Raw genomic sequence first — 13742 nt, 5'->3', positions numbered from 1 at the left:
TGTGAACATCGAAATCTCTTACATGTAAGTCGCAGAGATCGGGCCTTTGGCTAATACTCGTTGCAAAGCTAAATTTGGCACCTGCTAAAAATAGTAAGCCTAAGTAAACAACATCTGGTTTATGGTAATTACACGAAGCCTATTGTTCGCTTAGAGGCGGGGTTTCGGACTGTTTTTCACAAATACACTAACTTACACGGTCAACTTTGTTACATAAAAAATGGAAGGTTGTTGTTCGTTCAAGTCGCTTATTGGCGGAGTTTGTGGTTACAACACTAGAGATCGAATGCGTGAAACGGAAATTGTTCCTTTACTTTCATGCACTAAGAATATCGCAAGTCACGAGTCGGCTTTCAAATTTACCGGTCCTGAAGATGAGATCGATCTTATTTTGTGCCGAGCGCACATTTGTCGGCCCCTCTGTAGTTTAAGGTTTTAAACGGTAGTTGGGTCTGTTAACAATGGTTAATAGTACCGCTCCCTTGTGCAAGCCCCACCCATTGGCCACGGAACACCCCAGCCTCACATAAGCCACACATTCCCACCACTGCGTTTTGTAGCATGGTGTTGTAAAGATGTACAAAAGGTTCTCTTTCATGCTATTAGGGTATTTCTTGCAATTTTATTGGAAAGAAAAACACCCCTAATAAGTACGACAGGCACAGAGCGCCAAAAAAACAAGAATAATTCCCTGCAATAAATAAATGTATTTTACTTTTTGTCACCAGACAACGATGACACTATTATAAAAATGTTTACAAAATAAAATATTTTGTAGGTTTCAAGAGTTCAATTCTGGAGTTTTGCCCTTCACCTACCCCCTAAAGTTCCTTTGTCACCGGTATTACGTGACAAGCCAAATACTCAAAGGACGTACATGTTTGTAGTCAATTCAGTTTAGCACTGAATTATACTGTCAGATGTAATCTTTTAGTGCATTGTAAACTGAGCAATACTCGCAGTCAACTGAACCGTTGACAACAAGATGGTGTTCGACAGGGTTGGTGGTTTCATCGGACGTTATCATTTATACAGACCTAAATACGACGAACGACAAGAGAATCACACTAAAATGGTCTCTGGATTGGTCTTCTGCGACAAATGAGGTTAGAGCATTTGGAAATATCTTTCTATGTACATTTTTCGGCCTCATATGGGTTGAAACATATTAAAATATGTGTGACTCGCGACTGGAATGTTCACCGCAAAAGGTCAAATAACTGCATTTTAATAGACTTTGAAAAGCTTTTGTATCGCTCTCAAACATTTGCCCAAACAAATTTTTACAGTTATGTTGAGAACATCTTTTCGAAATTCAACCACCAAAAGCTTAATCCATTTGAAGGTTTAGCACATGGTGAAAATTAATTTTATTCACGAAGTACTTTTACTGAAGAGAAATGCATACTTTCGAAATTAAATTATTTTAAGCGCAAAGAAGAGCACAATGTTTACAAAAATCATTTTGTGAGGTCTTATGAGAGCGAAAAAGAAGATTTTAGTGTTTTAAAGACTGAGATAGTGATTCGTTTTTGCACGCGAAGCCTCAAACTCGTGCAATAATTTGCTGCTAAAAATGACGATTTTAACGGAATTTCGTTATTCGTATTTTTCTATGAAATAAAAAGATATTTTGCCAAAAAAAGTATTCAGTGATTTGAGTTATAGCCCAGCCTATCTAACATTACAATAAGAAAGAAATCGAATTTTCCACCCTTGCCGCGATATGTTTGATTTTTACAGAGAAGCGCTCTAAAGATAATTTTCCCGTCTGCTGATAGCTACTCAGATGCCCTCGAGTTAGCACGGATGAAGACTTTTGCGTATAGAAGTGATAATATATGTAAAGATTATATGTACAAAATGAAGGACTTAAACCACCCTCTTCATCCTCTTCTACCAATACGCCTAACAATACCTACACCTACACCCTAAGACACAAATCAGATCAGCAGTACTTTTACAGGAACGTCACTACCTGTTGAACGAAGCGCACCGAAGACTTTTTCACTTTTAAGTATTTTTAAGTATTTTTAACAAATGTGATGCATGTTCTAGTGTGGTGTGTATAATTTGTACTTAACATATACAGAAATGTACATGCTTGTTCTTAGTAAGTTTTCATTGTATTATAACTCGTTAATTCAGTAAGTTACTGCAAGAGAGTTTAATAAACTGTTTTAATTATTATTATTACTTCACAGTTTTTCCCCTTCTGTTTTATTTTCTTATCGTTTTAGGAAAAATTTCTGTTAATCCTGTTGTTGTGATCTAAAATACACTTTTTTCAGATTAGAAGCGCTAAATATGAAATATAGATTCCCTATGTTCGCAATGATGCTACTGAAGGGAATATCCCCTCCATTAAATTTTGTTACCACAATGGCATGTCAGCAGATCAATTCAGACTCATTATTATAATAACCCAGCTAGAAACTGACATAGTCAAAAATCCTTCTCATGTTCGAAAACTAATCTAAAGAATTTCATGTTGTAAAAAGTCATGGATTCTTTAGGACTTATTTAAGACTTCAAAAAGTTTTCAAAATGAATAAAGTGCTTGGAGAGGTCTCAAAATTGAGTGACTGATCATAAGTCACATGCTATTTAAAACTGAAATTTGAATGAATTTTCCTTCAGTAGCTAAGCGCTTTAACTAGTACAAGTGATTAATATGTAACTTATGTCCTGCAAACTTATCAGGTAAAATTTTTTTCTTGATCTAACATTAAATTCTCGTAACTAATTTACAAAGAAACAAGTAGCAGCTAGAGGGTAGAACTAACAATCAGATCTTGGGAGTTAAGGGTTTAATTGACCATGAAGACACAAACTGTGGTAATTTTAAGAATGTTATACATCAACAGGGACAGCGGAATAGAAATTCCTGCATTGTGGATGCCCACGATCTAAAAACACAACAACCGGAGAGCCGTAGTTAGCGGACCGCCGAGGGAACAACTCATATTTGAAACTACTGACCAACTATTCAACTAAACACAGCAATATGAATACAATAACAGTTATCTTGCCACTTTGTGGTTTGATAATTTTTGTTATGTCGCTGATAGGAACTTTTTAGGAGCATTGAGGAGTATTCCGAAGTCGTTGGAATATAATTTTGCAGGTTTTTTTCGCTATTACTGGAAGAATGTAGGCAATATCTGATTTAGCTTGAGAGACGTTCCACGGGAAAAACGCACAAACACACAACCTTGCTATTTTCAAATAGGCATTTTGTAGAAAGGAAAGAGACGACATACAAGTATTTTGAAATTAGAGGAGTTTGAAAATTACAAAGGTGGATCGACATTATATTCCAGTTATTACTGGTGATGTTTCTCAAATAGTGCCCACCAATATTTACAGCTTACGTACTGCATAATGAAAATCTTCACTTGATATTTATTTCATGAGCATCACAAAATCGGACCAGACAATTCTATAAAGGCAGGTGCTGGGCTCCTGATAAAGGTCAAAATTCCACGCCGTTAATGGCTTTGACTCTGGAAACGTTTTGTTTTCCGCGCGACAAAAAACATCCATTCGAGACAAAACATATGCTCGTTAATTTATCCTTAGACATTACTTGAGAATCACAGTCTCTCTTATGCTTTGCTTTTGATAAAAAAAAACTGTTCACTCCTTCTGGAATCAAATAGGGGCTATTACTTCTTCATTATTGAACAAGAATGTAGCCCATAGTTTTGATGTTTTTATCCCCATTATCGGCTCCCCATTGGTGTACTGCCACATTTCCACACGAGTTCGAGTAGTCAGGATGACCTCCAGTACCAAAACCGATCCTGGAATCACAGCTGTTGCAGTGATACTGTTCGTTAGCAAGGATACCGATTCGAGCCCTGGGTTGTATGGCGCCAGAACCTGCACACAATGCGTTAAATCCTTCCCGGTTGCAGTGTGATTGTAGTGACGCATTTGAAGGAAGCAATGACTTCCATTTGTCTCTGCCCAGTGAGGTTGGGCGGTATTTCCCATCAGCGATCAGAGAGTACAGGGAGGAAGCTGGCCTGTTGATGGCGATGAAGTTGACTTTTTTGCCGCTTTTCATACCGAGACAGATCCTGCTGAATTTCGTTTCCCAGTATGTTGGTAACATTGTCTCATTCCCGTCAAACCCAATCGAGCCAGCAGAAGGGTTGTATCCTAGCGTGTTGGTCCAAATTAACTTATTGTAATGAAAGGTGTCCTAATTAATAAAACAAATCAAATCGTATTATTTCTGTTCAACATCTTTGTACCACAATGAAATTCAAATGCATGAATAGAAACACAGTAAACACCTTTCCCGTTTTAATCCCAGTTACTACCTCCAAAATCTCGGCCCTCAACCCGAACCTCTCTAATTCCACTTGGAGGTTGTAATTATCTTGAGTCTACTGTACAAGTTTTTGTTTCATTGAAGCCTGTGATTTATATCTTTTAAAGTACAATCACTACTTTTCGGTCTATGTTGAACAGGAATAGAACACGTGAACTCAATTGATTTAAAAATCTTTTGACTTTTTTTTGCAAAAATGGTAGATTAAGATCTGCGAAATTCGAATGAACACTTTTGAAGAAGAATTTTTATGAACCATTTTAATAATTTAAAGAAGAGAGGAAACTGTCTTTTCGAGCATTTTTATGAGCATCGTTTCATGTTTACCTTTGAACCATCCATCTTCATCACCAGGGTCCAACCACCACCCCCACATCCATCAAGTGTTGTCATGTGACAGTAAACTGGAAGGGTCTTTTTCCCCAGCTTCAGAGAGTAAGCCTTGTTGACATCAGATCTGAAAAGTGAGGAAAATAACAAACAACAAATATAATCAATTCTTGAAAGAAGAGGTTCATGTAAAGTATCGATTCTCTATAACCTGCAGCGATAGTCGAACCCAAGGCAGCTTGGGATACCAGCAAAACACATTCTCTAATTTTTAATTTATTTTAAAATGCGTTCTGCTGGATGGAAAGAACTTACCCAGTTGTGTTGTATAGCTCCTTACAACTTTCAGCGGCTGGGGCTTGAATTTGAAAAAGAAACCAGAGAGTAAGAACTAGATTGTTCAACTTCCCTCCCATTTGACCCAAGAGAGGTTTCTTGCCAGACTACGCTGAAGAAGACTAGCAGCGAAAAACTCGTGATCCATACCGAAAGTGACTTAAGTGTGGGAGCAATGATAATACACTATCGTACTAAAAAATTAGTTAATCTCTCAAGAAAGCTTTTGTCCTCAAACTTACAATAAAACATATACAAAGGAAAAAAAAGGCAAAATTCAATTCAAACATCAACAGGGAGGGCACCAGTCGTTATTGATCGCCTGTGGGGGGAGGGGGGGGGAATTTGGGGGCATCAAATTGTTTTCAAGGGGTAACGGAGGTGGGGGGGGGGGAATCAGTCGTCGCCAACAGAGTATAAAGGGGGCTATAGAAAATTGACTGCAAATCAACTTCCAACGATGGAGGGGGAGAGGATCATAACAAGAATATTACAGAGCCTAAGCAGGAAGGGGGGAGGGGGGGGATTGCAGTGGCCTGAGATGTAGTGGCGGGTTATCTTGTGTTCATGGGCAAGACACAACTCTCTCAGTGCCACTCTTGACCCGGGATTATTATTGGTACGGGGGGAAGTAACCTTGCCATAGACTGGTATCCCATCCAGGGGAGAGTGGTAATACTCCTAGTCGCTTCATGTTACATGAAAACCGGAATAAGCTCCGAATGGGTGAGCAAATAGGCTACAGACTTTACCTCATACGGATCAGGTAAATTTTATGGTTTCACAACCAAAATCCTCTCACCCCCTTTCTTTTTTACCCTACAGGAGATAAATACGACCAGTCCCTACTAGCTAAACATCTCACTTGCAAAGTAAAAACATTTTTTGAGCATCGCTGTACATGCACACTCCTTGATATAATGATATTAAAGACCAGTTGTGAATCTCAAGAATACTTACGAGTTTCTTCGCAAGAATTGGCTGAACAGCAGCATTTTAATTTGCAGTCCTCGAACGCTGAGTTCCAGGTCACATTCTGGCAAGACTCGCTTAAGTTACTTTGAATAGCTTTGTCCAGCTGAAGGAAAAAAAAACATATAATAGGATCCCCATCATAATGATTACATTTTTTATTCATATTTTAATATAGGTTATAATGTTAAAAAACATGATAACACACCCAGAAATTTTCGCGCGACTTTATTGGTTACCTTGCGTCACGTGGTAGAAAATCGCGGGAGAGTTATCACGCAATAGCCCCCATTTACGTTGCTATTTGTTCTTCGATTATTTCCTTCGAAAAGAATTAAAGACAGCGGAAAAAACCAGCTTGAGACTTTTATTTTTAATCTTTATGACTTTCTATGGAAGGAAAACGTGGAGTCGAATGGTAGTGACATTAATTAAAAAGTTGATTTTAAATGCTGCTCCGGAAAGTACAAAAAGATTAAAAAAAATTTTGCTGTCAGCAACAGCTGAATTTTTTGGCCGTTTTACGGCTAACGATTAACCCTATGGATGCCACATTATCGGTGGCTCGATAACATCCTTGCTAATTTTTAACAAATAGGCTCACTGTAGTCGTACATGTGTTCAGTAATACATAACATATAATGTAAAGATATAGTAAGAAAAAGGAGTGGCACACCAGGAGCATCCAAGCGTGTCACTGATGATCTTATTCGATGACGATGTTCACCTTTGTCACTGTACAGTTGAGTACCGAGACATCATCGCTGGTTCTATCTGACTTATGCCCCATTCACACCAAAGCTTAAACATGTTTAAAAGTTGTTTTGTTAAACACAGTTTAATTTTTTTTTCTTCATAGAAACTATTTAGCCGAATATTTTTGACTTGAATGTAGCACATTGGAAATGCAAGTTAGCAAGTACTTGAATCCAATGGAAAATCAAGTTTTTCAGTTCTCTGTTTATAATTTTCATTCAATGAAAACCAGTTTAATAAAACATGTTTTGCTGGTGTGAATGGGGTATTAGACTTCACCTAAAGCAGGAAGAGCGGTATCCAAAATTAAAATGGAACCTTTATTAACTTATATTTAAAGGAAAATGTTGCTTAACTTGCCAGGAGATATAAGTATCAAAAAGATCGTGAGCGCAAAATGTCGGATTAGTAGGATGTATTCTGGTGATCAGACGAAACGAAATGTTTTTTAGTATGTACGTCAATTTGTGCGCAAGTGAATGCAGAGGGAAAAACTGAGAATTACTAAATACAAAATTCAAATTCACAAAATGACTAATGTCCAAATAGTGGACAATTATAAACGATAAAAACCAAAAACACAAGGCGAGAAAAGTAGATAGAAACGCTAACTTTTACAATCGCTATAAATTTAGGATTTAAAAACAAACTTAAATAACTTAATCTGCCAGAGCATTACCAAAGTACTGCAAGCAGACCAAACGGGCAAATAAAATTCTAATTTCTAGCTATGGGCAGGCACAACCATTACATAAATGTTTACCTTCGTCACAGTACTTTTCAGGTCTGTTACATCCTTACTTCTTCTGTCTAATGTAGACTTTACCTGGTTAGAGGACGAATAAAGATTTCCACGTTAAGTGATAATTGTATTCACAGCATTTGAACAGGAACGTACTTACGATGAACTTGTCTAGTCATACGAAGTCTTCATATGTGTGTGAACTCAATTTTACCTTGGTTACGGTGCTGTTAAGCTCTGATAGATCAATTCGTGATCTATCTAACTTGGACTTCACCTCGTTAAGGGATGAGTTGTAATTTTCCAGCTGTAAACAAGATAACAGAGTTTTAATAGCATACTCTGACCCTTCAGAAATGTGTTCGTTCCTGTGGAGCTGAAACAATGTTCACAACTTTTCAAGGCACCAATAATCTTGCACTGATATTGTTTCACATTTGCAACAATCGAGTAAACTTTTACCTTTGTCACAGTGCTGTAAAGTTTGGAGATATCATTGCTTGTTCGGGTCAACTTAAAGTTCACCTGATTTAAGGACGAATTGAAGAGTTCCAGCTGCATAGCAAATAAATGATTAGTCTTTCTGTTTTCCTAATACCTTGCCCTTGCCCCTATGAAGCCAAACGCAGTTCACTTCACTGTTGTTTTTTTTTTTGGTTACTCTGTTTTAAGGCACGAATCTTTGTTCTTGATTTCTAAATTTCCTTTTACTTGGTTGAGACGGTAAAAAGTAATTGGTAACATTTCCATAAGTAGTTTTTACTTTGAAACATTATATGAAAAGCATATTTCAGGGGAATCATTTATACTCTAATCACCCTGAAACGACTATAAATATTTTTAAACTAATCTTAATAAACACGAACACAGCATCCGGACCGGGCATCTCGTTTATTGATGCAGGATACAGCGAGCGTTACATCATCTATAGCCCCTTGGGATTCATCATACTTACAAGCCGCCTGAAATGCTGCTACAGTTAACACGAATCATACATGATGAACATACTTCAGTGTCATCAGCAAAACGTTACAAAATATATTTTCCTTTTAATTAAATATTGCATGAAATCTTTTTGAATTTGTCTTTAGATGTGTATGCTATGCAATCCATGAAGAGCAAAGAAAATTTAAAACTGACAGGAATGAAACGGATGTTGCCAAAGATTTCCGTTAAACAAGATCTACATGTGTAGTGATGAGGCAGTGAGAGTCTTTTTTCAAGTTGGGAAATAATTTATAATGGTAGATGGAGTGAATTTTGGATGAAAACAGTATCTCGGAAATGGCATTTAATCATTTTCTGAGTTAAAAATGATTATTATTAAGGGAGATTTCTAGAATCTATTGAGCAAAAACATTAAAATCTTTACCGTTGTTACAGTTCTCTTCAGTTTGGCAAGGTCGTTCTTTGTTCCATTCACTGCCGCCCTCACATCCTTCATAGTAGAGTGAAGGTTTTCAACCTTGAGGGATAATTCCGATCAGTAAAAGTAACTGACGTTTATTACCAGATATACCGTCGATTCAAAGAAATGACTCATTTCTTAGGAAACAGACTGACATGAATGAAACGGATGTTGCCAAAGATTTCCGTTACACAAGATCAACATGTGAAGAGACGATGTTTTAAGATGAGGTAGTTAAGGTCTTTTTTCACGTTGGGAAATAATTTTAATGGTAGATGGAGTGAATTTTGAATGAAAACATTACCTCGGAAATGGCATTTAATCATTTTCTGAGTTAAAATGATCATTGTCAAGGAACATTTCTAGAATTTATTGAGCAAAAACATTAAAACCTTTACCGTTGTTACAGTTCTCTTCAGTTTGGCAAGGTCGTTCTTTGTTCCATTCACTGCGGCCCTCACATCCTTCATAGTAGAGTGAAGGTTTTCAACCTTGAGGGATAATTCCGATCAGTAAAAGTAACTGACGTTTGTTACCAGATAAACCGTCGATTAAAAGAAATGACTCATTTCTTAGGAAACAGACTGACATGAATGAAACGGATGTTTCCAAAGATTTCCATTACACAAGATCAACATGTGAAGAAACGATGTTTTGAGATGAGGCAGTTAAGGTCTTTTTTCACGTTGGGAAATAATTTTAATGGTAGATGGAGTGAATTTTGAATGAAAAGATTACCTCGGAAATGGCATTTAATCATTTTCTGAGTTAAAAGGATCATTGTCAAGGGAAATTTCTAGAATTTATTGAGCAAAAACATTAAAATCTTTACCGTTGTTACAGTTCTCTTCAGTTTGGCAAGGTCGTTCTTTGTTCCATTCACTGCGGCCCTCACATCCTTCATAGCAGAGTGAAGGTTTTCAACCTTGAGGGATAATTCCGATCAGTAAAAGTAACTGACGTTTGTTACCAGTTATACCGTCGATTAAAAGAAATGACTCATTTCTTAGGAAACAAGGTAAAAACTTACAGATAGCGTTACCCTTTTTACAGTGCTTTTTAGCTCAGCAAGGTCATCGTTTCTTTTATTCAATGTGGACTTCAATGTCTCATTCAAAAACTGGAGGTACTTGAGCTGAAATTAAGAAATCCAATTAGAATGACAGAAGCTTATTGCATGCATAACAGATACTGTGTGGTTCATCCAGATAAACATTAACTGTACCGGTCTCTTATTGCAGACCAATATTTTGCTTAGCTAGTTCCAGCGGTGTATCTAAGGGAAGAGGATGGCTCTCGATCTCCCCTTTGGAGGAGTTTTTCTTCTTTTTCTTTCTTTGCGGTAACTCGTAAATCCGAAGAATCTACATGGCATAAATCTCCTCCAGTGCTCGATTTCCATCTACCTCTTTACCAGTCCTTCTTGCCTCGTACATATGAGCCCACTGACAGAGAAGAAATTAGGTACAGCAGCAGTATGAGCCACTTCGTGGCGAACTCTCCCCTCCCCATCCATGCTATTAAGCCCTTACCAATTCAGAATTGCTTGTCGTATTTTTCCTTTCAAATTTCTTCTCGGGTGTTTGACTTTCAAGGTGTTGAGGCCCTGAAGTAGAAAGAGTTAAAGCAAATAAAACACATAAAGTCAAGCTTTGTAGGAAGGCCTTAAATGGAAGATATCAAGAAATTGCGGGTGATTTTCAAAAAACAAACCATTTTGTTCCGAGCATTTACATCCATGACCAATTTTCCTAGACAATACCAGCAGACTCACAAGGAGGACAAGGAACAAAATTAAACACGTGGCAACGGCCAACCACAATAGACGATGGTTTTATGCGTTCTAGATCTTCTTGCAAGATCCATGAGTCATCTTCCGTCTCGGTGTGATTCTGGTCCTCCGCATGTTCCTCAGCTGATTGCAAAAGTATGGGCTTGTCTGAAGGCAACTCTCCTTCTTTGAAGGCTAAACTTCTTAATGCTTGAGCAAATCTCCTGTGCATTCTGGAAAACGTTCTGTGGAGTGTTTCAATCAGTTATTATTTAAAATTAATCATCTGATGTGTACCCGACTAACACTGACGTGTTGAGGTGTTGACGTGTTGCTGTTTTGACCAGACTAGGGTAAAATAAGATTAGAAATATCTGCTGGTCAAAGAGAACTTCATTAACTCATGATATCATTCAACACGTAGGTTAGCTGCTCTAATACTCTGGGTGACGCAAATAGTGGCTAAATACCGGTAATAAGAATACGTTCTTAAGTGAGAAAGACAGGTTCCTCTCATATATTTCGAGTGAGGGCTACACATCAGCCAAAAAGTGTTATTGAAAGCACAAAGACGTAAATACATGAAAACAAAAAAAAGCATTTGTTTACTCGTACACTTTAGGCTCTTCATTCTCACGGTAGCTGTTCCATTTGTGTTTCCATTTTCGATATAGTTTCAAGTTTCAATTTGTTATTGTCCTAGTGAAGACTGACACAGGCATAGAACGCTATTGAATTACGACATTTAATATTTACAAAAGGAAGCGCGGTAATTTAATGACAGCCTACTTGGGATTTCTGATGTGTACTAATAACGTTTTCACCCTCTACCTTTACTTCGCCAACGAACCCATTTTTGATAATCGCACACTACTCTGGCCAAAAGCTAGAGATTGGTAGAGGGACAGTACCATCAATTTAAAACAAAGCTTCTGAAGTCTTTTCTGATGCGTGCAGAAAGTCGCTGTGAAAGCGACATCTTTCCCCTTTTCATGACTCAGGGGCGTGACAACCCCATTTCATTTTTCCAAGCCTTAAAAAGCAACGGCTAAACAGCCGACTCTGGGAAAGATGTGGTGCATGGCGAATTTCCCCAAGTTATCGCCTGGTTTATTATCGAGGATGATGCGAAGGAGGGGGGTAAGGGGATTTGAACTGACAAGTGTTAAACTAATGTCTGAATATTGGGTCACGCAATTATCACACGACAGTAAGTTTACAGACGTAAAATATTTGAGGAATTGTCTTTCTATTCAACCTTTACGCGCGTTAAGTTTTCGTTGAAGTGCACCCGGTCGTTTCCTTTCCCTCCCCTTTGTTGACGTCGATGTCTCAGATACCGTGGACTCCTGAAAACCAGTGTGTTGCAGGATTGGAAACAAGAATAATCCATTTTCATAAAAGAACGAGGTACTGCAAAACTGAAAACTCTCTTCTGATTGCCATATATGACTCCTCTATGTCCAGATATATGTCTAATGTTTCGACCGTTAAATCATCCTCTTTACTAATTCTTAACGTACTCTGAGAAATAATCCGTCTGCGGATACTAGGTACCCATCAACTAAGTATTTTATCGAGCCAGCCGGTGTTTCTATCCACGAATTCATGATCATTAGTTTTCAGTTGCTGGATATCAACACAGACAAAATTTCGGCTTCTGATGTAGTTTTACTATATGTCAACTAGTCAGCTTAATGTTGATACTGTGCTTAATTGTTTCTTTGGCCAAATATTCATTAATAACTCTCGTCACTTGAAGAACTTAATGTTTATGTACTCACCACGCTTTAGTCACTTCCTCAGCTTCACCACGCACAGAGAAAATCTGATTGAGAACAATAACTGGCTGGGCTGATTGACGTCACGTGACCCTATGAAAAGCGAGCGCGAGCCTCGCGGAAAAGGGAAAAAGCTTGGGTCACGTTTTGACACCTGATAACTGGAATGTCCGTAATGAAGAAGTTGTGCCCTTAAGAAAATAAAAAGGGCACAACAAGGTTTCAAACAAACATTCGCGTCTCCGTTTGCAGTTAAATATTTTAAGTACCCAAACTGGGTAAGAAGTCTTTCCTCACCTGCTACAAACGTGTTATTTGTCGTTTCATATTATCTTTAAAAAAAAAGTTGACCAGTTGGCTTCCATCTCATGTAGTCGGCCCAGATTCTTGGCTTACATCCAGTTTATTCAACGTAGGCTTTTCACTCTTTTTTGCTTACCGTGCCTACCTTCTTGGAAAGCCCTAGGCACTGTTACGGTGTCGTGTAAATCCGTAAACCTTCCCCCAAGCCCCTCACGGTTTTAAAAATGGCGGACTACAGTGCGACATTCGTAACGATTCTTGTGATCTGGATCAGCTTCGACTCTGGCCATCGTTGAACGAATCTGACTGGGTTTCTTCGGATTCATTTTGATTTGTTGGGTTTAGTTCGATGTTTTTCAGCGTCTCGCCCTTGCTTTTGGACTTGTTATCGATTGAACATGAAAGCTACGTCGTCAAACGTTCTCACATGTGCGTTTTAATCTGAACAAGTCTAACATATCCTTTAAAAAAATTGTCGATTGAAAGGGAAAAAAAAGGAAAAAGGAAAGAAAAGAGAAGAAAAAGAAAGACAAAGATAAGTTGACGTGACCAAAGTTCGAGCCCTTATACTTTCAGACTCGGGAGGGGTTGGTATATATATTGCACTAGGTACGCAGAGCAAAGTGGCGAGGTTTTGCACAAAAATATATTTGACGCGCGTAAAAAGATTGTAAACTTCTCAGTTTATAATCTCCTGTGCACATTAGATACACATGTATCTACTCTACTGATGTTCCGCCCAGTCTCTGCCGGTCAATTGATCAGTGTACAAACACTGTTCTAACCAAGTCCTCCTTTCTTCATAATTTTGGCATTGACAAGAGCTGTTTATTCCGACCCCTCTGCATTTTAAACCACATTGTTTTTTTACTACAATACTTTACAACTTTATAACAGTTTACTCTTGGAACTGTGGGGATGAGGCGCACAAAAATAGAGGTAGTTTAAAAGTGTTGACGGGCTTGCACGACTCATGCCATTTGAAAGCGATTTAAAATATT

The 13742-nt window shown here is 38.0% G+C and overlaps 2 protein-coding genes across 7 annotated transcripts in view; both read right to left on the bottom strand.

Moving 5' to 3' along the window:
• LOC149042147 (uncharacterized) overlaps nt 1–13742 on the bottom strand; it is a 40352-nt gene that overhangs the window by 17761 nt on the left and 8849 nt on the right. The window lies entirely within an intron of this gene.
• LOC149042148 (putative skeletal organic matrix protein 5) lies at nt 3550–12542 on the bottom strand. 5 transcript variants are annotated; one of them, XM_089212190.1, is made up of 14 exons: nt 12442–12542; nt 10600–10902; nt 10419–10492; nt 9917–10021; nt 9719–9811; nt 9285–9377; nt 8851–8943; nt 7941–8033; nt 7693–7785; nt 7500–7562; nt 5969–6086; nt 4988–5030; nt 4670–4799; nt 3550–4210 (listed from the first exon to the last, which is right to left on the bottom strand). In XM_089212190.1, exons 5-14 carry the CDS (start codon nt 9788–9790, stop codon nt 3680–3682), a joined length of 1329 nt encoding a protein of 442 aa, XP_089068316.1. In that variant the 5' UTR covers nt 9791–9811; nt 9917–10021; nt 10419–10492; nt 10600–10902; nt 12442–12542; the 3' UTR covers nt 3550–3679. The 5 variants fall into 5 exon arrangements, with proteins under 5 accessions (XP_089068316.1, XP_089068317.1, XP_089068318.1 ...); XM_089212191.1 differs by lacking the exon at nt 8851–8943; XM_089212192.1 differs by lacking the exons at nt 8851–8943; nt 12442–12542 and having other exon boundaries at nt 10600–11005.

This window comes from Pocillopora damicornis, chromosome 7 (assembly GCF_964200805.1).
Source record: "Pocillopora damicornis chromosome 7, jaPocDami1.2, whole genome shotgun sequence".
Taxonomy (NCBI): Eukaryota; Metazoa; Cnidaria; class Anthozoa; order Scleractinia; family Pocilloporidae; genus Pocillopora; species Pocillopora damicornis.
This window is presented reverse-complemented; position numbering and strand designations above follow the sequence as displayed.

Bases quoted from the DNA above. Each gene is read 5' to 3' on its own strand.
- LOC149042148 (XM_089212190.1), bottom strand. From the start codon at position 9,790: ATGAAGGATGTGAGGGCCGCAGTGAATGGAACAAAGAACGACCTTGCC. The intron at 8,944-9,284 runs GTAAAGGTTTTA...TTATCCCTCAAG, and splicing joins TGAAGAGAACTGTAACAACG to GTTGAAAACCTTCACTCTAC. The intron at 7,563-7,692 runs GTAAAATTGAGT...TCCTCTAACCAG, and splicing joins TTAACAGCACCGTAACCAAG to GTAAAGTCTACATTAGACAG.